At 35.2% G+C, this 27602-nt stretch overlaps 2 protein-coding genes across 3 annotated transcripts in view; one reads left to right on the top strand and one right to left on the bottom strand.

The window, feature by feature from the left end:
- Positions 1 to 10150: 10150 nt before the first annotated feature.
- Positions 10151 to 25147, bottom strand: baf (barrier to autointegration factor). 2 transcript variants are annotated; one of them, XM_089092134.1, is made up of 3 exons: positions 25058 to 25147; positions 13159 to 13295; positions 10151 to 10420 (listed from the first exon to the last, which is right to left on the bottom strand). In XM_089092134.1, exons 2-3 carry the CDS (start codon positions 13282 to 13284, stop codon positions 10274 to 10276), a joined length of 273 nt encoding a protein of 90 aa, XP_088948260.1. In that variant the 5' UTR covers positions 13285 to 13295; positions 25058 to 25147; the 3' UTR covers positions 10151 to 10273. The 2 variants fall into 2 exon arrangements, with proteins under 2 accessions (XP_088948260.1, XP_088948261.1); XM_089092135.1 differs by lacking the exon at positions 25058 to 25147 and adding an exon at positions 24982 to 25000.
- Positions 25148 to 25334: 187 nt separating this feature from the next.
- Positions 25335 to 27602, top strand: part of Rab1 (RAS oncogene family member Rab1) — a 51371-nt gene continuing 49103 nt past the window's right edge. Inside the window, exon 1 of the mRNA XM_089092133.1 lies at positions 25335 to 25431. Coding sequence (XP_088948259.1) covers positions 25418 to 25431 — 14 coding nt within the window. The 5' untranslated portion in view covers positions 25335 to 25417. The remainder of the gene's footprint in view (positions 25432 to 27602) is intronic.

The following is a 27602-nucleotide window of genomic DNA, read 5'->3' as shown; positions in this document are numbered from 1 at the left end:
CTAGGTGCCCTCCAATCTCTTTTTACTTAAAAAGTGAACTAGAACTTTCAATTTCCAATCAAATGATACCTCTTTGAAGTTAATACGAGCATCCCTTCCATAAGACCCATATATGCCCCCAGTCATAACTTATAACGCCTGCCCCTGGGCCCTGGTAGGTTGTGTCAAGACCGGATTTTTTGTTATATAATCTTTGAACTATTTTTAACAAAAAAGCTATCTTAAAATTTTTATTGGGTGCATTTGGGAAAATAAGGTTTAGGGGAGGGAGCTGGTTACCCTCCAATATCTTGTGACGCTTAAAAAGTGAACTAGAACTTTCAATTTCCAATCAAATGAGCCCTCTATGCAGTTTATACGACAATGTTGTCTATACAAAACCTTATATGCCTCCAGGGCATAAATTACAACCCTTGCCCTGAGGGCTGTGGGGAAGTTGTCATCCTGAAAGACATAATTTCCAGAACTTAAAACTACGTTTAATAAAACAGCTGTCTCAAAATTTTGATTGGATGTGTTTGGGGAAAAGGTGGGCGTGAGAAGGGGGTTAGTTGCCCTCAAATCACTTTTGACTATTAAAAAGGGACTAGCCCTTTCAATTTCCAATCAAATGAGCCTTTTTTGAAATTTCTACGACACCGTCTTCTATAAGAACCTTATATGCCCCCAGGGTATAAATTAAAACCTTTGCCTTGAGGGTTGTGGGAGAGTGTCCTCCTCAAAGACATATTTTTTATCTGAAAATCAACTACGTTGAAAAAAATGGATATCTCAAAATTTTGATCGCATGTGTTTGGGGAAATGATGGGCGTGGGGGGGGGGCTATTAAAAAGGCACTAGCCCTTTGAATTTCAAATCGAATGAGACTTTTTGGAAGTTTCTACGACACTGCCTTCTATAAAAACCTTATATACCCCCAGGGTATAACTTAAAACCCTTGCCTTGAGGGTTGGGGGGGGGGGGAGTGTCCTCCTCAAAAACATATTTTCTATCTGATAATCAACTACGCTGAACTCAAAATTTTGATTGGATGTGTTTGGGGGAATGATGGGCGTGGGTGGGGGGGTGGGGCTAGTTGCCCTCCAATCACTTCCGACTATTAAAAAGGGCACTAGCCCTTTGAATTTCTAATCGAATGAGCCTTCTTTGAAGTGTTTCTATGACAACGCCTTCTATAAAAACCTTATATGCCCCCAGAGCATAACTTAAAACCCTTGCCCTGAGGGTTGTGGGGGATTGTCCTCAAAAATATATATTCTATCTGGAAATCAACTATGCTAAACAAAATGGCTATCTCAAAATTTTGTTTGTATGTGTTTTGGGGAATGATGGGCGTGGGGGGGGGGGGCTAGTTACCCTCCAATCACTTTCGACTATTAAAAAGTCACTAGCCCTTTGAATTTCAAATCGAATGAGCCTTTTTGGAAGTTTCTACGACACCGCCTTCTATAAAAAACCTTATATACCCCCAGGGTATAACTTAAAACCCTTGCCTTGAGGGGTGGGGGGGAGTGTCCTCCTCAAAAACATATTTTCTATCTGAAAATCAACTATGCTGAACTCAAAATTTTGATTTTGATTGGATGAGGGTTGTGGGGGATTGTCCTCAAAAACATATTTTCTATCTGGAAATCTACTACGCTGAACAAAATGGCTATCTCAAAATTTTGATTGGATGTGTGTGGGGAAATGATGGGCGTGGGGGGGGGGTGCCCTCCAATCACTTTAGACTATTAAAAAGGGCACTATCCCTTTGAATTTCCAATCAAACGAGCCTTTTTTGAAGTTTCTATGACAACGCCTTCTATAAAAACCTTATATGCCCCTTGGGCATAACTTAAAACCCTTGCCCTTAGGGTTGTGGGGGATTGTCCTCCTCAAAAACGTATTTTCCATCTGGAAATCAGTTATGATGAACAAAATGGCTATCTAACAATTTGTATTTGATATGTTTGGGGAACTGATGGGCGTAGGGGGGGGGGCTAGTTCCCCTCCATTCACTTACGACTATTAAAAATGTAATTAGCCCTATTAATATTTAATCGAATGAGCTTTTTTTGAAGTTTCTACGACAACACCTTCTATAAAAACCTTATATGCCCCCAGGGCATAACTTAAAACTCTTGCCCGGAGGGTTGTGGGGAATTGTCCTCCTCAAAAGTATATTTTCTATATGGAAATCAACTACGCTGAACAAAATGGCTATCTCAAAATTTTGATTGGATATGTCTGGGAGAATGACGGGCGTGGGGGGGGGGCTAGTTGCCCTCCAATCAGTTTCGACTATTAAAAAGGGCACTAGAACTCTCGATTTCCATTCGAATGAGCCCCCTTTGAAGTTTCTACGACGACCCCTTCCTTATGAAGTGCCTCTTGGAAAAAAAAAAATAATAAAACATTGGAGCCGTATGGCCTTTACTTTAGGCAACGCTACAGCGTTGCCTCTGAAATGCTACGTGGGTTAGTGAATCTGTCCACTTGATTGATTTTCTTGCTGCTCTATATCACCTCTTTACCTTCACTTATTCCCAGTCTTAGCGAGATCAATAGTCAAGCCTATTCTTACATCCTGGACTATGAAAATCTCCAAAAAATTCATTTGTTTTGCTAACATTTTCATCTAGGCTGCTCAAATAGTAGCATAATGTAAGAATAGTTACTTTCCCAATCGCTTCCCTGTTCTTCCATTCCCTTTGTTGTGCTCCCTAGGAGAAAGTCTATCAAAATGGTTCGTACAAATGGGGATAGAACGCAAACCTGCTTAACTCCTGACTTAACTCGAAACCAGCTACTAACCTCATTTTCTACCTTAACCGCAGCAATGTAATTTTCATACATAGTAGTTATCACTTTAAGGTATTTATCTGGCACACCTGACAAGGATAGGACCTTCGCTAAAGCTCTTCCATCAGCTGAATCTATAAAACTGGAGATTAAGAGGGTTTGATGACTCCGGCTTTTCTCGATTATTAATCTAAGAGTGGAAATTTTATTGATATATCCTCTCTTCTTCTTAAAGCTTAACCGTTCTTCTATTAAAGCTTTATATACAACCTCTCTAAAAAGTATCGTTATACTAAGTAATTTGCTTCGTACAAAAACCAAGTTAATGCCTATAATTACCCCACTCACTCTTGTCACCTTTCTTATAGAGGGGTTTGATTAAAATTTTGCTAAAATCGCTTGGTACTTTTTCCCTTTCAAAAATCATATTCATAATCTTCTGTAATCCATCTGTAACTTCCCAACCATCATATTTGTAAAGCTCATTTACCACTCTATCAGCATATGGGGGTCTTATTATTTTTAATTCTTTTAGTACTGTCACTAATTATTCCTCACAAAATAAATTTTTCTTCGCTTCCGAAGTGTCACAAACTTTTTCTTCTTTTCCATCTATCACAGTTTCTTTTCCTTTAAATATTACAGTTTAGCCTATTCTCAAAATGTGCTGCCCATCTCTCTTTATCTCTTTCCTGATAACTAATTGTGGTTCCGTTCCAATTTTTAACCGGAACAAGTCCAGATTGACTATTTTCTCTCAGTTTTTTAACACGCCAGTACAATATTTTACTATAATGTAGCCGTCTTGCTGCATCTTTCAGATCTTTTGAAATTTTATGAATTGCCTACACTTCACACCTCTTATATATTCAATTATTCATACATTAATGCTTTCTCCTCTTTTCTTACATGCCTTTTATCTTCATATGACCTATCACTCTAATAATTTTTGTACAAGCCCCTCCTCCTCTCTATTAAACATAAAGCATTTTCACTAATTTTACTAACTGTTTTTCTTGCTTTTCACCCTAAGACACTATCAGTGACTTCACAAGCTATTTTCCTAAAATTATTCAATCCAACATGTAAATATCAAATTTTAGACTTTCCAGCTTGGTATTCATCTTTTTCCAGAAGGTTTCTCTCTATTTCTCATCCTGGAGGCTACCAACGTCATAGCTTCTTACGAGGTAGCTACCTTCCTAAATTTCAGCTTAGGTTAACCCTAAACACTACTACTACTAGGCAACTGACCTCGGATTGAAAAGAATATTATAAGCCACACCCAGTGAGAGACTAACGAGATTATTTTGCTCCATGTTTTCTCAGTTCGGTTGGACATTTGAAGAAAATTGTAAATCTTTCCAAGTTTTATTGATCCTTTACATTTTCACTAGACTAGGCCCAGACTATCAGAGCTATAGTTATGACTTTGCGATGGGAGAATGAATCTCCTAAATTAAGACGGGTATATCATGTTTAGAGGATTTATCTTGAAGTAGAGTTTTGTAGATTAAGGTGGTTTTAAATAAAGATAGAAGTTACCCGTTCACTTTTACCTATAGGTTACCCCTCCCATGCTTAGCTGCAAGTGTGGAAGCCTGAAGTAGCAGTTGAATAAATAATATCGATTCCAAGAGATTCCTAGTGTGAGGTTTCTCCAGTACGGTTTCTTAACTTATAAGAAAATAGCCTATAAGTCCTAATCAGTATAGATTATTTCAAATCAGGAACGGAATGTAATTCTCAGTATTACCGTTAGCCCCCTCCAACCTCATCTGTACATATTTGTAGATGAGGGTGGGTATTGAAAAATAGGTATTTAACTATTTATTTTGTCTGTTGAGATTTTCAGCAACAAATGTGTTGAGAAATGAGTAATTTGAGGTGTAATTTGAGTTTATGTTGCAATTTTAACTTTTTGTTTCTACTTAGCAGATTCGAATAAATGTAAATAGTAGTGTGAGTAGAAAGTGGATAAGAAACGTAGCAAAAATAAAATAACAAAAGCTTTGTTTAATTGTAAAATAACGAAAGTCGAAGGATCTTTAGCGAAATCGAAAGTTTAAGTTATCTGTGTATAAAAACTAAACTTGATGGGAAAAAATACTAAGAAATCAGCAAACGGAAACTTCTATGTCGCGTGTTACCTTAGATGCCGAAAAAGGTATAATTCTAGTGCACAGTATAGTTGACTGAGCTGTTCGCAAGCCGATTCACTTTTTTTTTTAATTTTGTTAGGTTTTGGAGCTGAAACAATTGATTGACTCTTAATAGTAAGGGAAAATGCTTTTTAAAAAGGCCACTCAATAGCATATGCTAAAAAGCCAATTTAAGAAACTCCTTAACCAAGTAAAATAAAGAAAAACACATTCTGTATACTAAAAGACACAAGCAAAAAAAGCATACAGTTTTTGGCCAAATTATTGGCATAATATAGTCAAAACGCTAAACGTATATTTTTTTCACTTTTCTCCGCCGTTTTTGAAGTAAATTGATATGGAATGTTAGATGCTCAAGTGAGGCTATGTTGATCGCAATGAGCTATGAAATGCAAGTAAAACATTAATCTTACACGAAAACATAAAACCTGGCACCCACAATTTGGAAGATGGAATATTTAGGCTTTTCTTTTTTGGGTACTGCGCTCTGTGTTCTCTTCGCAAGGCTGTTTTGAAAGATGTTTTAATAAAATGTTCTTTTTTATTTATTTCCACTTAACCAAGTCCCATTTAGAATTTTATGGATGAATAGATCTGAAAGCTGCAAGATTCTCCGATTGTAAATAAAGGCAAGGTTCCTCAGGTGTGTGTTCACTAAAAATTGCTTTTGAGCTGAGTGAGGTGTACAAGAAGGCCCTAATCTTACTCTACGAAGTCTAACTTCGATCAAGCACGTCCTCTGAAAGCACATCAAGTCCCCCAATAGCATCTGCCATTTGTGATGCTTGAAATAATAACCTTACATTGGTAAGAACTTTTGCAGTGTATGCACTGCTTCTCCTCTTTCCTATTTGCAGCACAGCGCAACAGTAAAGAAAATTCCTATCTTCATTTAAAATTTTTGGGTTCATATCAACCTCGAACATTTCTTCATGGCTCCACCTTAGCGCGTGCGCAATAACTTGAATGCCAAGCAGCAACTGAACTGATGCTATTACAATTTACGCAATGGGATAGGGAAGGTCGGGGTTGAACCGGGCACCCTTAATTACTCAGACACCAACTGGTGAGAAGTTCTACAAAAATTAGTAAGTACCATTTAACCTTCATGTCTCAAAGAATAATTCCTAGGTTGGTTGATTGATCTTTTCAAAAGTTAAACTGCAAAAACTGTTTTAGGTATGCCATTTTTTTCTGGCACCTTGCACATTGTGTGCTAAGCTGTAAGTATAACACCAGAAAATTTTTCACTTGTTTCTCTAAATTGTTTTGTCATTCTAGAATCTCGACAAGTTGCGCTATCTACCTTCCTTTAATGCTCTTAGTCCAGATGGACATCTCTGGCAGATTGTGAAGGGGGGGGGGGGAAGTCCGGACACCTTTTCTAGAGATGAACCGGACGGTGTCCGGTTCTACCCTACATGAGCAAGAGTAGATGCTTGTTTTATTTCTTTGCTTACGACCATGAATCTTAAATTTTGAATGATTTTAGTCTTAAATCTCAATTCATGAATTAGTTTCCATATTCAGTAAATAAAGAGACTGATTGTGAAGAATGCCTACTTGGCCGCTTCCAATTTTACCAAAACGACGTCTACCCAAATAAAATAAAAGGGAAAATATAGGCTGTGAATTTCAGCAGCATGTTCGATCTTCTCTTATGTTCTCTTCTTCATCGTAATGTTATCTCTCTCTTTTTTTTTTTTGTTTCTTTGCATACAAGTATTGTTTTAAGAATGCCCAGAAAGAACACACGAAAGACGGATGGGACCGCGGATCACAACAGAAAATCAAAGAGAAGCGGTCCGAGCACTTTTAGAAAGCAGGATGTCAGTCAGAGCATCTGCAGCGCGCTTCAAAATAAAGAAGAGCTCCCTTTACAATTACCTGAAAAAGGCAAAAGATGGTTTAAACTGTAATGAAGATGAGCCTGAAGCGAATATTGATGTGGCAATGAGAAAAGCAGAGAACCGTATAGAGCAGTATTGCCAGATCTTGTCTAATAAATAAGAAGGGGACATTTCCGAATATCTTGTCCTATATCAAGAATAAATCACGGTCTTACCTCAAATGATATTAAAAAAAGGCCTTTCAATATGTTTTTGCGAATAAAACTGAAACCCCACCATCTTGGACAGAACGAAACAGTACTTCAAAAGACTAGCTTACTGCTTTTTTGAAAAGAAACTTGCTTCGTGCACTTGAGCCAAGCCAGGGCAAGTGGCTTCAACAAATTAGTTGTTTCAGTTTTTTGATAATCTTCTTTATGTACATGACAGGCACTAATTTACAGCTGAGCGCATATGGAGTATTGATGAGACTGGAGTCCCTTCGGTTTTAAAGCCACCAAAAGTTGTGGCACCAACAGGAGTTAAACAGGTACAACAGACCGTCTCTACTGAGCGAGGAGAAAATACAACATTGGTAAGCTTCATCAATGCAATTGGCGGACAGATTCAACCAGTTCTTATTTTCCCATGAAAAAAATTGAATCCTGAGATGGTACGAAGAGGTCGTTCTGGCTCCCTTGGCCTCGCACACCCGTTGGGTGAATGGTAAGACTTTTTGCTAGCTCTTCAACACTTTTGGAAGCATTGCCGCTCTTCAAAAGGCAATCTTCATCTTCTTTTGCTTGATAATCACGAAAGTCACCTTGATCCAATATGTATTTTTACTGCAAGGAAAACGGCATTTTCCTTCTAACTTCACCACTATTGTTCTCACCGCCTCCAAGCGTTAAATGTTGGTGTTCTTGGTCTTTTCAAGAGCGGTCTCAAGCTAAAGTTAAATGAATCGCTCCAGTTAAACCCTGGATAAAGGATGTCTATTTACCAGGTAGCTGAGCTTTGTCTTACGCTTTATCTAGAGAAGTTTTCACCTGCCAATGTCACTTCCTCTTTCAAAAAGGCTGGAATATGGCCTTTCAACAGAAATGTCTTCCGTGAGGTGGATTTTTTCCCCTCCAAAGTGACGGGTGACTTATTCAAGGTCAAGTAAGTTCAAATCAGGCAAATGCAGCAGCCTTGGAACTTGACGAAATTTGCCAGTCTCGAGCCAACGATGCTATTTTTACTGCAGGACGATCAACTGACCCCAGTCCTGCTCCCAGGCCATCAACCACTAGTCTGCAAGGTCAGTTTGCAAGAACAACCCAAGAAGTGATGGATCCTATCCCGCTTATGGGAAATTTTCACGCAAGCTCTCGTAAGCAACCCAAGAGAGGCAGAATGAGGATATTCAACGACACTCCAGAAAAAGAAGAAATGGAGGCAAAAAAGTGTGAAAAGAGAGAGAAAAACAGTCTAAGGAGACGCCAGTGGCAGATCTCAAGCTGGATGATTCATCTGATAATTCATTAAATCTTGGTGAAGAAGACAATAATGATAACATGCCGTTCATCCTATATTCCTTGTCAGTAGGAAATTACGTTTATGTCAAGTTCAGCTATAGAAGTCAACCCACTGCTGTGTTGGCTTAGTGCAGGAGATGCAGAAGGTAAAGCTACGATTAGTTTCATGCGCAAAAAAACGAAAGGTTTGTCTTCCCCGAGGCAGAAGAGGTTGCAAGTTTGGATTTTTCTGATATTCTCCTAAGTATACCAAAACCTTTTCCTGTGGAGGAACCAACAGAATGCATCAAAGCTTTCACTTTGAATTTGATTTTTCACCACACAATATGTATTGATCAAGCAAGCTTATAATTTTTAATAATTTTGTACAGGTGTATTTGAAGTAAAAAAAAAGAAACTGTTTTATGGACGAATTTACTGTTTGTACAGAACCACCGGTAGATTTTTGGCAGTTTTTCAGCTTGTCTGGTTCAAGCCCCAGGGTGTCCGAACCAACCCAACTAGGTGGGGTTGGTTCGGACACTACGACCAAAATTTTCAATGCAGATCTTGAGAAAATTTGAAGAAAAAAAATCTGAAAAAAATCTCAAGCATTCCTTATTCTGAGAGGTGTACAGAGAACATCAAATTTCGCTTTCCATTCATAAACAAATAAGATATTTGTGATCGGTGAATTTTGTTCAGCTCAACCCCGACCTCCCCTGCTTTCCTTTGAGCGCGCTGTGATGTATCCCATTTCTTAAACAAATTTTCCTTGCTGTAGGATATTTATGCTGTGTATTTGTACCAATGAATGATCCCAGTTATTTCCCGTACATTTGGAAATAAATACAAGTATAAGCAAAAGTTCAAAACATAAAAAAAAACATGCCTAATCTTATAAAGAACCTGGGTGTTCGGTCAAGTACTCTTAAAAAGCATTTTAGAATAAGCCCAAGAACTCGACCAAAACTGATTAAGTACGTACTTAAAAGCGTAGGCACATAGCTTCAGAGCTTACACATGGTAAAAAAGAAATTCAAAGTAAACTTTACATCTCGCATATGTTCCAGAGTCCTGTGGTGGCATAGTGGGTTTAACCTTAGCTTTGTAATACAGGACCCAGCACAGGAACCTTAGTAGTCAAGAAGTGTCGTTAATCCGATTACTTACATATGTTCTGGAGATGAAGCATTGTTAGTTGGTCCAATATTTCCTATTAGGGTATGTAGACTTGCCCAAGAGAACATCAACAAGGACAAACACTTTAGTTGTATTGATTGGTTATGCAACAAAGTCAATTTTTTCCCAATTAGTTTGAAACTTACAGGGTATGTAAAAGTACAAAAGGAACTCAATGAAGAAAACAAAAATCTAGAAGCCAATTTGATTTTATTGATCCGTGGTGTCTGAAATTTCTCTTTATGATCACCAATTTCTTTTTATGAAGAGTACTTGTTTCAATACACAGTAACTGCAAACAGAGAATGGAAATTCTTTGTTTAATGAACTGGTGGACCAAGACCAAAATATACCAATGTTCAATTTTTTCCACAGGATGGCTGGTCCCAAGTTTTCAAGTCAGAGCTCTGGACAACGAAGTAAAGTATGAAAGCCAATTGAATATGTTGCCTTTAGAGATAACAAAAGAACAAGGTCCGTACTTACTTGGTCGAAATCGGTTAATTCAAATTCAGAGCTTAAATCAATCAGTTGCATTTTGTAGGCCATTGGTTGTAGTTCAATAGTAGTTCAATTTTGCAGTTTGTATTGGTTGTAGTTACACTTGGCTAAGTTAATATAGGGCCAATATAAAACATTTCCAAATTTCATTCAAAGACTATAGTACGTATAACTGAGAGAGAAAAAGCCAATAAACTCATAAGAATTTATTAAATAGATACAATAATAGTAACTTAGTTGCAGCAAGTAAAATAAACTTGATAAATTTGTTCACACATAAAAAGCATAAAAAGAGGCAGGTTTAATACAAATTTATTTACAGGAACTCGTCACACCAGTCAGATAAGCACTGGGCACAGTCACCGGACTGCTTGGCATTGGCACCTATTGTGTGCTTCAACCAGTCTGAAAACAACTCTTTATCTTTTTTCAAGACAAGAAATTGACCAAGGACAATGAAAGCCTGAAAATAAAATATCAAACCTCAAACAAGGAACTCTAAGGAGAGTTTAGTAATAAAATGAACCACAGTCAATTGAATTGAGATATACTGGATCAAGGAGCACCAATTCACGAAAATGTAGGAAAGAAAGGGGGTCAACTTTAATTTTCAAAGTATAGGAGATGGGGGCTATTTCGTTTTTTTTAAAAACCAAAATACCAAATAAGGTACTCTTCAATTATAATACCAAAAAAGGTATTTATACAAATCTGGGGGGGGGGGGGAGTCAACTGCCCCCTCCCATTGGAGCTCCTGATTGGTTCTTTAAGTCAAGTTACTTAAATTACAGTACCTACTTTAAGCTATATTTGTTTATGATCAGCAAACACTGTTATATCCATTTGTGATGGTTAACCTCAGGTAAGAACTCATAACAATACAAAGAAATATATTCAACTGGAATAGCTTCACTCTTGCTCTATAAAATAACGAGATATTATCTGAGCATGGAAGCCACTACTACGATAATTATGACAAGTCACGAATTAACTGAAAAATATTAGCCTTGTTAACAACCTCTCAGACACCAAACTCTTTCATGGACGGAATTTAGGTATAAAGTAATGGTTTTCTTATCCACTTAAAAAGTCTCTTTTTTCAAGAAAAAAAAAAAAAAATCAAAAAAAAAAAAAAAACAAAAAAACACACACACCAGTTCTAGTCTTACACAGGAAGTACACAAAAATATGCAAGGAAAAACCATAGACGATTAGAGATCAGAAATTGAATCCCATTGAAAAACAAATTGTCGAATTTAAATATCAAGTACAGAACTGAAGAGTATCCTCTGGTTTACTTCATTTTCATTGAGATTTGTTACATACTAATGAAATTATTTTGCAATGAATATCCGTTAGAAAAACAACCACATAATCCTGAGCACACACACACAAAAAAAAGACAATACCAGTCTAATATATTTCGATTTATGCGTTTTTAGATTTCGTTTATACGTTTTTTTAGATGAGCCCACTTTACAAAGCCTCTTTAGAAATCAAAGTTTCTTTTAAACTAACGTATATAAAAATTTGCAACATTATTTTTTTGTTTCCTTTTTAAAAATATGATAGAGGTTTATATGTTACCGTGAATGCTCAAAATTCTTGAATGTCCATGTTCACCAGTGAATGTCCGAAAACATTTTTTTTCTCCTTGGATTTCGTCAGCGTTGCCAGTCAACTTTTTAAATTAAATGCAAGGTTTGATGATGCCAGGATTAGATTAGATTTGATAAAAGTTAGAACTTTAACTTTTTACCATCATAGCTTGCACAAGACTGAAAAAGCTGACTTGCAATGCTAATTGAATCCAAGCAGAGAAAAGGGAATTTTGGACATTCACCAGTGAATGTTGACATTAACCAGGCTTTGGACATTCATGGTAATAATATGTAATTTCTAAGACCACATTAGCTAATCATGACAAAACAAATTTGCAAAGAAGAGAGAAACGAGGACAATAATAGCCAGTCGAAAACAGAAAAAAATAATGCAAATATTTGGTTGAGACCTCTGCTCCGCCGTCCACAGTGCAGAATAGCAAAAAGAAAAAAAAAATAATAAAAAATACAGATAAGAAGGACAATATAAAAACCAAACCTCAAAACAAACACTGTAGTTAAAATAAGGACCCTTTCAAAGCAACAATGAAAGGGTACCTGAATAAAAAATGTAATACTGAATGGCATTTCATAATTTCATTTTATGTAAAGCATTCTTAAAGGCTGCTCGCTTACCAGGTAGGGTATTATCAGAGATTCTATTAGGTTGCGAAACGTAATTTTTAGGATGGATGTAAAATCAAGTTCATTATAAACAGGGCTTAGAAAAGTCTCCAGCGTCTCTATCAAGGGTGACCTTAAGGTGAATTTGTTTTTTTCTTTCAACTACCTCCCTGAAAAATTGCACAAGACCTTTAACAGGGGCAATAATGAAGGTGTTATCAATTCTCCCTCAAAAACTGGAAAATAATGGTATAATTGGTAAGATTTTTTTTCAATTTTGATCCCCCTCACCCTCCCAAAGGAAAATTATCCAATTTCAACCCTCTAAAGGTGGATCTATGTGCATTTATGCTTCTCCTGAAGGGTACATAATTGATTTTTCCACGCATTATAGCTACAAAACTAAAAAGAAAATTTCAGCATAAGATAAGAATTAACCCCACTATTGTTTTTCTTCTTTTATATATATATATATATATATATATATATATATATATATATATATATATATATATATATATATATATATATATACCTTTTGTCTCTATCTTGTTTTATTTTAGACTATTTATTTCCTTGAAAATAAAACCTTAGAGATCAGCATAGCCTATTTGTTGGTACCATTTATACTCAAAAATGAAATTTAATCTTCTTTATTCACAGTAAGACTCTTAACTATAAGAGCATTGAAATGGCATAGAAATCCACAGAATAACCTGGTTTGAGAAAATTTTCAAACTGCTGAGGTTATGTGGATGGTCAAAATTAGCAATGTCATGATGCTGTTATGTGATTAAGCTTTCAGTCATTTTGGATACAGCTAAGGTCATGACAAACTGCAAATGACCAAAACGAAAAGGTACCAAAAAACATCACCTGATTACAAAGGGGTATCTGCCACCTAAAGACAAAGATTACAGGAAGCCAGATTCATAAAAGAGATTGTAAATAAAAATGTTTTTCCCTTGAATATTACCTTATCATATCCTTTGCTTTCAAGTTTTTTACCAAGAACTTCACCAATACCTGCAAGATCAGTAACAGGTTTTTCGCCCATTGGTTCAGCTACAAAATTCTTGTGCTTCTGAGAGGTAGTAGACATCTTGAAATAACCTATGAGATAAATTACAGATTATATCTCTTAAAAGGCTGGATTTAGCAAACAGAATATACAATCAAAATCCTAGGGGGAGAGGGAGTAGAATAGCCTATCATAAGATTCACCCTCCTCAAAGATAGGAATACAGAATATAAAAGTCAGCATATAGGTTATAAATGTCCTAATAAAACACTGAGAAGTCTAGTCTGAAATTCTACAAATTTTTTTAAGTCTTTCGAGCTGATCCTGGAGAAAAATTCCCTTAGCATACAGGCAAGTACAACATGAAGAAGTTTATTCTATAATTATTTTAGCCTGCAAAAATTGCGTTTTCTAAAGCTATTGCATCAAAAATCCAATGTTGTAAAATGCATTTTAAAGAAGCTAACTCATCTCAATAAAACTCTGATGTAACCAAAGCTAAAACTTTGTTATGTCTACAAGTGCAACAAACTATGTTCCTACCAATACAACATACATAACATAATTACCATAATTACAACATATATAATTACCTTATTTTGCATTTGGAGCAAAATAAGTTCTAATGCTGGATCTGTTCAGCTCTGTTGCTGAAATGACATATATTTTTGCAATTTAATGGAATATGTTTAATCAAAACTTCTTAACACTCTGTGGTGTATGTAGTGGTTGCAGCTATTTTTGTCTCCTTCTGAATTGCCAGAATAATACAGGACAAATTAGAATATTCACTCTGGGTTTTGATAATATGCTAGGTTTTTTTTTCATCAATTTTGATAAACTATTACCTAGACTAAGGTCTTAAGTTCATTTACTTCAAGCATTCCAAAAGCTGAAGAATTGAAACAAAATCCAATTGATGAAAAAGCAGCATGGCAAGGGCCTGTTTTACACTTCTTTGCATCACCCTATAGCTGCTCCTCATAATTTCAGTAATCTTATTTCTTGTAATCAAGTGCTTGAGTATCTTTTGCTGCTTATCTTTCACTCCAAGCTTACTATCTTTCACTTCAAACTTACTTAATTCGAGTGAACTATTGACAGTGTTTATGAAAATAATAAGGCATAGCATGAATTTCTTGACCAAACTATTCCCTATTCAATTATAATAAAAACTAAATCAAAAATCACAAATTTTGCAATGAACTTATAAAACAAAAAATATTGTCTTGAATTAAAAATACTTAGCAGTTTGAACAAATTGGGTATTTGACAGAGATTGCAGCTTTAATCAGCACCATTTTAATCAACATAAGCCAGTTTTAGAAAGAAACCTTTCTTATTGGTTTCTTTTTCTTCTTGAGTTTTGAATTGTATGTTGAGTTAATAAGTCAATGTAGACTGAAGATTCTGCAAGCAATTACAGGAACTATTAGAAGCAAAAATTAGTGGTTTTAGTAATAAATTAATCAGTGGACATTCAAGATACAAGAGGTTAAGTAAAAGTAAAGCGATAAACAAGTCAGAAGACTTAATGTAGAAAAAAATAAAGCAAAAAAGTAGCCTGTAGACTTTCAAGCCATAACTGGAAAGAATTTCACTGTTGGGATTGTATATTAAAATCTTCTTGTACAGGGAAGTCAGCTGTTAAATAAAATATTATTTTCTTAATCTTGTGATATTATGTTGGTAACACAAATTAAGCTACTTCTACTGTTGCTATAGTCTCATGATTACTCCCATAAGCATTAAAACAGTTTAACTATGCTATACATATAGCATCTCTCCACTGTTAGCTTATAGCTGGTCAACCACAACACAGTTGATAGAAAAGGGCACAGGGAACAATGTGGACCCTATAGAGAGAATATATAGCCTAAATACAACACATTATACGCCACATGAAACAATGGGCTTCTGGCTATCTTGAAAGGTATTTGAGTCAGACAAATGAAACTTTTGGGAAATAATTCAGAGTTTAAATTACACCACAACAAGTGGCAGGTAAGAAAAAAGAAAATGTTTGAAGTACATCAGAATCATTCATCAAAATCCAATCTGAAACAGACATTGTGGCTTTTCTTTTCTTCATCATGGAATTTGATGAATACTATTACATTTCCCAAGCATATTGTTTTTTCTAAAAGAGTCCTAAGGTCAAACAACTTGTGTAGTAGTGTTTACACAAATTTACCCTGATTCTTTTGGCAGCCTTATGAGCTTACTGAAGGGCTTCAGTTTGTCAGATGTATTACTTCTGGAACTTTTTATTGGTTTTGTTCTGTATCCCTGTACAAGCAAATTATCTATTTTCTGCTGAGACACTGCTATGCTGAGTAAAACTTTCAGCTTTGGTCTCACAAGAGTCAACAAAAAGACTCTTGCAAGACAAAATCTACAAAGAATGCCCATCCTCACTCAAATTCTCTAATTTAGTATATCACAGGAAAAGAGAAGATATAATAGCTTGTAAGCTGCTGCAAAGTGATCAATTGGGTCAAGTCTTCTTCCTGTCCCTCTCAACTACCATGAGAGAACAAACAGAACAGCTTGAGTTAGCCCCAAAAACGGGTGTGATAAGTGTTTGGTATGTGAAATAGACCTAAATGATGACTCCTTGGCAATTCTCTGTGATGGATGTTGAAAGTGGATATACATTGCCTGTAAGGATATGTCTGAACCCAAATATGTGTTGCTCACAAAAATTTCTCGACGGGTTGATGTTTGCATAAAGTGTCCCATTTGCAAACACTCTCCTATGACTCCAAGCAGTTCTAACCAGTATCCAAGCATTGAGAGTATCGTCGAAGCTACGATAAACAGTATGAAGAGAGATATTATTGATAAAATCCCATCCCAAGCCATTATCCAAGATATTGTGCAGTCTTCAGTAAATAACCTTGAAACTATGCTTGAAGTTGAAATTGATTAATGATACCAGAACACAAATGTCGGCTCTTGAACATCAAGTTGCTGAGAAATGCTCAATTTCTGATATGTGTGCTGAGATTAAAACCCTTGTGCAACAAGAGACTGCATGGTCAAATGATGATTTTGCCCAACATTTCAATAGTGAGGTTCAGCGCCTTTTCACTGAAGAGCAGGATAGACAATATAGAGCTCTAAACATAGTTGTGTATGGTATCCTGTCACATCCAGAAGAACAACTCTACATCCAGTCATACCTCAGCCAAAATTACAAACTAAGGCATTTAAATTACAAATAAGAAAAGACTTCCCATCCCTGCAAATTCACAGTCTATAAATGCACATCCACTACCTATCCTCTTCTCTGTTCCCAGTGTAGATATCAAAAGGAAAATCATTAACTGTTCTTGTGAACTCCATGTAGATATTCAGTTTCGTGGTGATGCATCAAAGGCCAAGCATGATAAACATAAGGCTCTTGTAGATATGCTAAAAACGTGAATAAACTCTGGTGAAAAAGATCTCACCATTTTCAAAGGCCAAATTGTGACAAAAAACTTTGCTGCTCATCACGGTTGGAAAGTTCCAAAGCCAGCCCTAAAACCAGCTGCAATGGAGATATAACAGTTTGTCCCTCACCTCCTGTAAATAGCCCCGAATTCTTGCAGTTATCCTCTTTGCTTTGTAGAACTTCAAATGTTAATACTAGTGAATTAACTGAAAATGAACTTAGTGAACTTTTCTTTTAATAATTAGTAATAATTTATTTTTGACCCACTAACATTATAAAAAGTGGAGTAACAAAAGAAAATAAAAGGAAAAGACATACAAAACAATATCAATATAAAGAACTACAAATAGAAATAAGAACAATTGCACAAGAGAATGAAAAGGACCCAACCACTTGCATGCCTCTTCTTTTAACTTGGAGTCCAACTTACTATGTGATGTCAACATATCAGTTGCATTAAACATTTGAATAATCTTATGGTTTCTATACCAACAAGGCAAATACAAAAGATATTTACAATAACAGAAGTACAAAACTCTAATATCCTGCATATCACTAGTATTAACAAATGAGTGCAAACCTGATAGAAAAAGAATGGAATCGTTGCAATATGGTGAATAGAGTTTAGCCAAGGCCTTACAAAAATGTTGGCCACAATTTGGGACAATTTTAGCAAAACCCACTTTAAGCTTATTCTTAATATCAGCAAGTGCAGTAGCATGGATAGCTGAAACAGAGGAGCAGATACTAATCCCAAACCAATGCAACACAGGAACCAGTTTAACTGAAAAAGAACTACAACACAAATCACTACTTGGGTTTTTAGCATTGAAAATTAAATACTCACATTTTTCAGCATTAAGCATAAGGCCAATTTTTTCAAAAATCTTAGAAACAAACTGAGTAGACTTAGCTAGGGTGAATTTTGAATGGCTAATAATTAATAAATCATCTGCATAAGCAATATAAGATAAATTAGCTAGACCCATAAAACACAACGGAAAAATACAAGAAAGCACAAGGTATAAACAAGCATTAAAAAGGTATGGTGACAGAACACCTTCCCCCCCCCCTGCCTAAGTCCAGACTGAATAGGAATATTACCAAAAAAGATCACTCCTGACCAAAGTAAAACATATGAATTCACTCCAAGCTGGGTAAGAGAATACCATAGTTGGCTGTGACAAACCAAGTCAAAAGCTTTTGAAATATCTAACACACATAAATATACTTCAGATCCATCTTTTTGTGCTTGAATTAATAAAAAAGTAAGAATTTGATGCACACGTTGGCATGCTATATTTGGTTTAAAACCCAAATTTTCATGTGATAGTTGGAGTAAATCAAGCTTCCTTGGTGCCATTTCTGTATTAACATCTACCCCGCCTTTGTCAAACACAGATGCAGCTATGGGACCTCTGCCACTGGACAACTGGTCATGAAAGCCTTGAAATAATAATACCCTGCATGTCATCTCTAGCAATGTTGATTCTCTTACATACAAGCTTCTAAATAACCAAGTGCTCTTAAAAAATGAAGAAACAGATATTGCTGGGTTAGTGGAGATTCTGCCAAAATTTACTACAATAATTGTTACCAAAAGTTTGTTGCAGATATCCGGTTTTCAGTGCTTCACTATTCTGGGGCAGCCAACCTGCAGAAGAGGAGTTGGTATTTATGTCAGGGAAGGTTTCCAGGTTAGTCTTATTAACAATTTAATTTTCAATGTACCCTGGGTGGAAAGTTTATGGCTTGATATTACTCTTCAAGAAAATAAAAAAAATCTGTATTGGGTGTGTTATAGAAGCCCTAGTGCACCCAGTCTTGATGATTGTGAAATACGCATCAAAACTATCATTAATGAAATGGCATCTACAGTATCATCTGATTGATATTATTGTTATTTGATAATTATTAGTCCATGTAAAAAAGCCCCAAATGTGTTTAAACTGTAGCTCAAAAAAGCACAATTGCTACCATGCCTCATGCCCATTTAATCAAGGACAGCCGTCTATGCCTCCTGTATCATGATGGGTTGCAAGGTGTACTGTTGGAATATGAATGGTAAAGGGCTAAAAAATTGCCATTTCTTAGTGATCTATCCACAAAATATGACCTTATTTGCCTCCAAGAACATTTCTTCATGGAAACCAGTGTTAACTTGCTAAAATTTTCTCCAGATCATCATTATATTATACAGCCAGCAAGCAAATCCAGCAACAATAGACGTCCTTCAGGGGGGCTTGCTATAATCTCCAATTCTGGTCCCCTCCCCCCTGCCTGTCTCCAGCAAAGTGAACACTTCCAGCTTATTAAATGTGGGGACTTCATTGTAGCCATGTTTACTTGCCTACTAATTACAAAAATAGTTTTGGAGCAAAAGTTTGCTATTGCTTGCAAGAGACTTGGAAACTCAATAAAGAAAGTACTAAGGGATGGCTTACCATTAGTGATTTTGGGGGACTTTAACTGTAACAATGAAGACAGCAGCAACTCTCATGCCCATGTGCTTCTAAGTTCACTTCCTAATGGATTCAAGCTAGCCAGAAAAAACAAGCAATATTCTTTTATAAGTGTCTCTCAGTCTGTGTCTAACATCAATCATGCTATTAGTTATAACATTGAGCTACCTACAATACAGGTAGAACTTGATGGAATGTACTCAGACCATCTGGCCCTGTCTGTCACTATCCCATGTACTGTGAATGCATACCCACCAAAACCTAAACCAAAGCTTGTGAGTGACTGGAAAAATGTCTCCCATCCTTCACTCCAACAAAAGTGTGACAAAGTCCTCAGAAAAATTAAGGGCCCATTTAATCTGCTCATGTGGAATGCTGAATTACCTGATAGTGAAATAAGACTGCAATTGAACCTATACTTTTTGCTGAAATATGCCATGATTTAAAAATAGCTGAAAGCTCAGCTGGTCCAATTGTTGAATTGCGCTGTACATCTTGAGTAAAAGGATGGGCCCAAAACTCTGATTTGGTTAATGCAAAGGCTGCAGCCAAGTTTTGGCTGCAGATTTGGCATGAGTGTGACAGGTGTAAAAGTGGTGCAGTCAATCTAATTTGTATTTTGATGAAGCAGAAATTTGCAAAAGAACTGCATAGACGTCATAGTGCTTTAAAACTTGAAACTGTGTTGAAAATTATGGATAATCCTAATCTGATTTGGAATATGCATGTAAAGCCTGCTGAGTACAATAATCCAATTTCCAATGCAATTGGTGAGAAATAATGGGTTGATTATTTCAGTGCGAAATCTGGAGCCCCAGATGAGTTGAAAAACCAAATGTTTTATGAGCAACTAAGTCCCCTCCTTACTAAAGAGCTAAATTATTTTGTTGTGAACAGTAGTCAAATCCAGGAAGTGAGCAGAAAATTAAAGAAAAATCATCAAGTGGTGCTGATAAAATATGTGCACATCATCTATTGAATGGTAGTCTCCTTTTAGTTGAACATCTTGCAATTGCTTACCAAATTGTTATGATGCATGGCGTTGTACCAGATTTATTTTGCTTAGGATCCATAATGTCTGCACTGAAAAAAGGAAAACCCAAAACAAAACCTTCTTCTTATAGACCTCTGGGTTTTTTTTGCAAGCTTTTTGAATTGTTAATAATAGGTGACATTAGGAAGGGTTGTAAGGCCCCCTTTCCACCAGTTTGGTTTCCAGTCAGGAGTGGGATGCACTCATGCATTACATGTTGTAGCAAATGTTCTGCTAGATGTGCACATTTCTAATGAATTACTGGCTATTGGTAAAAATGATGTATACTGTGCATTTGACTTGGGCATACATGTGCAGATAATGCTAGAATTATGGAATAATGGTGTTGACCCAGCTATTGTTCAACCTCTTTACAATCTATATTGCCAACTAAATGTGTGTTTATGCATTTCTAATGCAGAACCCATTAGGAAAATCCCTGTAAAAAAAAGGTATAAAACAGGGTGCAATTTCTTTGCCAGAGTTGTTTATTAATAGTATTTCCAAAGTGCAGTCTAAAGTCACTACAAGCTGTATTCTAAGAGGAAAAGATGTGACCATAGTTGGATTTGCGGATGACATTTTGAATTTTTCTTGGCAAATAACATCCCTAGAAAGTAATTTTAATATCCTGCCATCTCAGTATGGTGATATTGGCCTTAGTTTTAATGTGTCAAAATTAGAAGTAATGTTGTTTAATTGAAATAAATCTGTTCTACTTCACATTCAACTAGGATCCCTGTCTGTCAATCCTGTGGAGTCACTAGAATACTTGGGACTGCCCATTGGTGACACACTGTCATGTACCTGTTTGCTAATCATCACACATATAGAACATAAAATTAGAACTGTGTATGGGGCCACAATTTTTTCAAAGAGAAATCTTAATAGGTTTTCACTGGCTAGAATTTATAATGTTGTTGCGCTGCCACATATATTATGTATAACACCATTTTGGAAACTTCTGTGCAAAGAAGATAAAATTCAAATCTGTAGAATCTTCTTCAGATATTTGATGTTTCTGCTGCAAGTTCCACTGAGAATGAGTAATTCAAACCTGATCCAGCAATATACAGTAACTGATCCATTTTCTGCAATTAATCAGTTGCTTGACAAGTATTCTGCTAAGTTGGAGGGTAGTAGCCATCCTTGGCTACCTCTACTCTCATCACTTTGATTGATGTGTATGTGTATCTACTTTGTCTGTACCATTAAGTGCATGTTTTTTATTTTCTCTTTCTGCTATTCTTCCATCAATTTCTGTGTTTATGATGGGTGTAAAATAAATTCAATTGGTGATTTCAACTCCCCATTAATCAAGTGGGTTGATGGTTTTGGGTCATGTAGTATCTAATAATGGAGATTCACCTTATGTATCTTGCTTATCTGACAACTTCCTTCACCAAATGGTTGACAAGCCAACAAGGCATCATAGCAACCAGAATCCTTCCTTGCTAGATCTTGTAACTTTGAGCAATCCAGTTGGCAACAGCAACCACTCAGTTATCCTCTCTGTGTTATCCTTGAACATACATCTGCAACCTAATGTTTGTCCTCAAACTTTTATTGACTATCAAGCAATACAGAAGGAACTAGCCTCAATAAAATGGTCAAAAATAATTATTTCTGATATTAATATATCATGGACAAATGTTAAAGAAGCCCTCCTATCAACTGAAAAAAAGCACTCCAGTGTCATATATCAAAACAGCCAAAAACACTTCTATCCCTCACAAAGGATACAAAAATAACAATGAACAGGAAAGCCTGAGCCTAGAAAAGGTACAGCAAGGAAAAAACTCAGGAAAATTGTATAAGGTATGCAAAAGCTTGGAATCTTGCCTCCAATGTAGTTAAGAAATTGAAGTCTTGACATAAGGAGAAGCTTGCCACAGATATCAAGGCAAATCCCAAACTTGCTGGAGACATGTTTCTGCCAAAAATCCTCACTGTTGCACCATTCCTGACCTCAAATATAATGACACAACCCACTCATTACCAATAGATAAGGCTAATGTATTGAATACCCAGTTTGCCTCTGCATTCACCATCTGATCTTGTTCAACTATCCCTGCAGCACCATCAAACTTAATATGGTATCCAATACCAAAATTATCAATTACTAAAGATATGGCCTTAAATAGCCTGGAAAAACTTGATGTTAATAAATCAAAAGGATCAGATGAGATACACCCAAGGCTTCTCAAGGAATGCTGAATTGTTCTCAGTTCTTATCTGGATAAAGAGTTGATTTACTGCTGATAATGGAAGGAGCATCATTGATGAAGATATTAAATAGTGTAGGACCCAAAACACTTCCCTGAGAAACTGCACTCAGTACACACATTGAGGAAGAACAAATACAATTACCAGAGTTCAGTCAACTAACTGAACATGTTGATTACATAAGTAAAGAAAATCAAGGATCTAGAGCAGAGATTTCAAGGTTTACTGCATGTAATTTAATTGTAAGTCAATTGTGACACACTTTGTCAACAGCTTTAGAAAAGTCAAGCAGAATCATGTTTTGTGTTGTTAATATTAGATTAGCTTTTTCTTTGATTTATGACTTTAGTTCAGTATATGCTTTAACTATTATGCTTGATAGTTCATAATCAGTCCCTTTGTTCATAAAGTGTGCATTTGCACTCCCTGTTACTGTTTCCAAAATGAAGTTCTTTGTAGTTATCTATACCAAATTGAAATCCCCAGTAAATCCACATTGTAATACCAATATTAGATGGATAAAAATAAACATATCTTAAATTGCAGCTTGGAGCAGAAATGGGATGTTTTGGTAAATTTTGAGTTATTTGGAAAATAGGATGTTGCTTTGGGAACTTTGGCAAATTTGCAGAATAGTAGCTCTCCAAAATGAGACATGCTAGTACAAAAAGAGAGACACTTTTAGATTGCTAATTTTTAGCTTTTTCATAAAATAAAGTCATGTTTGTGACCATCCCACTACCCTAATGTGCAAGTATATAGCCCAAATTATTTATTTCCCATGCATTTTTCCATTTCTTGATTTTGTCAATGTTGCTTCTTTGTAATTAATTTGAACAAAAGAGTGACATAGTCAAGAAATAGAAAAATACAAGGGGAATATATAAATTAGGCTACATATTTACACATTAGGGGGAAGAGGGGTGTGTGGGTAAGTCAAAACAGAGTGCTTTTAGGACAAAATAAGTGAGTATTCTAGGATTTTTTAAGGTTGTTTCCAGAATTTTATAGTTATTCTTTTGAGTGGGCTTGTCCAACATAAAAGTCATTACCCTAACAAAGCTCAGGACAATTACTCTGACCCCAAGAGTTTGGTAAATTTGCAGTGATTTAGCCCCAAAGGTATTTAATTTTTGTAACCACACAAAGAAGTTATCAACACTAGTTAAATTATTAAAAAGTGGTTGAAAACATATCACTAGTTTATAAATAAGTTGTTCAATATTTGCAAAAGTACTTATTTATAACAATTCAAACCTCATTTATTAGGCAACTCAAGTATAAACAGTTTTCCTACCATTTCAAGTTTTTCAAATGTCATCAACAAAAATAGCACTGAATTTTGCAATTCAAAACTTTGCTGTCAACAATTCAGGGTATATATTTGCATATTAGGGGGTGAAGGTGGGTAAATTTCATGTTAAATTTGTAGTGGGCTATATAATTTAGCTAGGTTGAAAGTTAAAACATCATTTGATGCTTTTTTATGCTCTTTCATTATTCATATAAAAGACCTTTGGAGCCCCTTTAAGGGCTCAAGATGCATCTAGCCCCAAAAGCAATTTTTGAATTATAAAAGAGCATAAAAAAGGCATCAAATTATGTTTTTGCTTTCATCTCAGCTGAATTATATTACCCACAGCAAATTTACCAAGTTTTCTTTTGGCTCTAGCATATGTCTTTCTGGAGAGTTGCAATTAAGCAATTTTACAAGAGCTTATGACAGAAAACTAGGCTAAGCCATTAAAGTAGACTAGTTGGTAAATATTTACCAAATCATATTATTGAGTAACAACTAAAGTGAATATAGCCCACCACTTGATGCCTTTTTTATGCTCTTTATGAATATAATAATCATTTTTGTTGGAAATGAATTTTAGCCCCACCCCTATATATACCAATTCAGGGTGCATATTTGCACATCAGGGGGGTGGGGGTAATTTAGTTTCTGATGTAAATGAGAGGTAAGTTTAAACTTTCCCCCCCCCCCCCCTAATGTGCAAATATATACCCTGAATGGGTATTTATAGGAGTGGAGGCTAAAATTTGTTTCTGAAAAAATTGATTATTATATTTATAAAGAGCATAAAAAAAGGCATCAAGTGGTATATTCACTTTAGGCTAGTTCAATAATATGATTTGGTAAATATTTACTGGCTAGTCTAAGGGTATATTATAGGACACAAATTAGACAGGAAAAAAGAAACAAGCAATAAAAATTCTATTCATTGACATTTCTAAAAGAAATAGTCTAATTAGCCTACTATCATAACTTTAATTTGAATTTTGAGCAAAATAAGGTCCAATGCTGGATATGAGCAATTACATTGAAGCCCCTCCCCTCAGTCAGGCTAGATATAGGCTACCTCTTAAGCATAAGCTACAAAAGTTGAATGATTCTGTGGGTTTTTGATTTCTTGTGCTTAGGCTATTTTTCTTGAAGTAGGCTATTTTTAATAGAGCTAAATAGATCCAATCTTTTATGAGACAAAAATTCAGTTTATTGAGAGTAAAATCTTGCCTAGGCCAATTAAAGAATGCTGGCATTCAACTGTGACTGCACTAGCCTAATTATTATAGCCTAGGCCTACTTAGTCCAAAGGTGTATCAATTTTTACCTGTTGATTTCTATCCTATAATAAGCCCTTTCTAAGTTTGATTAGTTCTAAAAACAACTAAGCAAATAAAACGTACTCAGAAAATAGAGTCAGGTACACAAAAAGCTTCAAAGAAAGACGGATACAGTTTTGAAAATTTAAATATTTTGCTACTGTTCCGAGTTCCGAAAAAATTAAAGATAAATACATGGGCTCTAATCTTTTGGATAGGATAGAATAATAAGACGGAATATTATGCTCAGCTATACCGTTTTAAAATTTATGATTTATAACTGTGTTCTGAAATTAAATGTTTTCACTCATTTGACTTTTTAAGAGGGATTAATTTCTTTTTTACTGGTACCCACACATTTTGTCAAAGAAAAGAAGAAATTAGAATTTTGTTGAGTTGTCACATACTTAGCCTAGAAATTTCAAAGATAATAGAAATCCTAGAATGAATCCAGAATAGTATGTTGGTTACTGTACATCCACTGAAAAAGGCATAAACTAGGCCTATAACTTTGTAATGAATTGTGAGGAAGGACTAGATTCGGGGCTATTGAGAAAGAAAAATGTTTAGTAGGCCTAAACATTTCACTAGCCTATATGCAGAATAATTGCAGTTGACACGCTTTATTTGCAGACTTTTACAAAAATAGTGAATTATCTGAAAAGTAATTATAGGCCTATATAAGTAACAAAACTATGATTGAAAAAAAAAGCCTATTCAAGAATTAAAACCTTGACATTCTGATTCTAAGTCTTGCACAATAGGCTAATGTTAAGTACTTTGCATATCCCCAAAAAGAAATACAATATGAGCTAGGTCTATAACTTTGTAATAGCCTAAGTTGTGGGGAAGGTCAAGATTTGAGGCTATTGAGAAAGAAACATGTTTAGTAGGCCTAAATATTTCACTAACCTATATGCAGAATGGTGGCCAGCATTTACCCCCCCCCCCCCCCAAAAAAAAAAATATCCCCTATGGAAAATAAGGCTTTCCAAATTTGAGAATTTTAGTTTTTTTTTATTTCTGTAGGGGGATGGAATTTTGGTACTTGTGTATTATGTGCCATTTTACAAAATATAGTTGAAATCATTATAATATTTATAACAACACTGATTTTAAAAAATGTCAGCAATAATATTACACACACATACAAACTTACTCAAACCACACTGTTGAAGAATGTCAGAATTATGTTTTAGTATTACAACTATTTTTTGTCATATTCTAATTCTGTGTCAATTGGTTATGAACAAAACATTTTGACCATTTTTGCTGATTATAGAACAATGGAAAAAACAATACAACAAATAATTTTCAGTAAATTTCTACCAAATCATATTATTGAGTTAGGAATAAAGTGAATACAACAGTCAATGCCTTTTTTTTATGCTGATTACAAATATAATAATCATTTCTATCAGAAATGAATTTCAGCCCTCCCTATATATGCCAATTCAGGGTATATATTTCTACATTAGGGGTGGGGGGGGGTGGGGTAAAGTTTAAACTTACCTCCCATTTACATCAGAAACAAAATTTGCCCCCACCCCCCTAATGTAGAAATATATACCCTGAATTTTCATATATAGGGGAGGGGGGCTGAAATTCATTTCCAATAGAAATGATTATTATATTTGTAATCAGCATAAAAAAGGCATCAAGTGGTATATTCACTTTATGTGTAAGTCAATAATATGATTTGGTAGAAATTAACCCAATTTTCACCATGGCTATTTCATTTCAATTGTAATCTGTTTTTTTTTTGCTATTGTTTGAGTCACTTTATAATGCTTCACTCTGCCTGTCTCCTCTCTTTCTTACAAACCCACAAATTTACATACCCATTGTTGATTCCATATATGTCTATTCAGGCAGAAAAATAAATCATTACATAATCTCAGATATTAAAACATTTCACATAGGCTTGTTATTTTAATACAAAGAAAAGATCCTCCAGAGTTACTGATGGCATATAGGGTATCAAATTGACTTTTCAGTGGCTGGGTCTTTTTTGCAGGGACAAGTAGCAACCCTGTAACCCAACCTTACAGCAACAAGAATCAAATTCTGGACCCTGTATTTCCAAACAGAGTATCAATTGAATGTGCTACCACAGGGTTAGTTTGATATAACATCCCTATATTAATTCATAGTCATAAGTTAACATTTTTATGTTGTACAACCAAAGTGGGCTACTTGTGACCAATTTATTGTGTTCAATTTTTTCAAAATGTTCTAATTACTATATCACTGGAGAAATTCCAGATACAAAATTTCTGGGCCAAATGATATTGAATTCCACATGTTTTGTAGTTTGTAAAAGACCTAAAGCCAAATATATATATATATATATATATATATATATATATATATATATATATATATATATATACGTATATTATGTCCATGTAAATGGACAAAATACCAAAAATAGAGAAAAGAACTCAATGACAACAAAACTATCGAAATTTTTTTTTAGTATTGATTCCTGACAACTAAAATGGATCCATATTTGTTTTATATCCAATTTGCTTGGAACTTACTGGGCATTTAAATTGGAAAATTTGGGCAAATCTGTTTTATATCAGATTGACTTGCAACTTACTGGGCTTATACATTGGACAATTTT

The sequence above is a fragment of the Artemia sp. Qi Xiang Cuo genome, chromosome 7 (assembly GCF_049724085.1).
Source record: "Artemia sp. Qi Xiang Cuo chromosome 7, ASM4972408v1, whole genome shotgun sequence".
NCBI classification, from domain to species: Eukaryota; Metazoa; Arthropoda; class Branchiopoda; order Anostraca; family Artemiidae; genus Artemia; species Artemia sp. Qi Xiang Cuo.
This window is presented reverse-complemented; position numbering and strand designations above follow the sequence as displayed.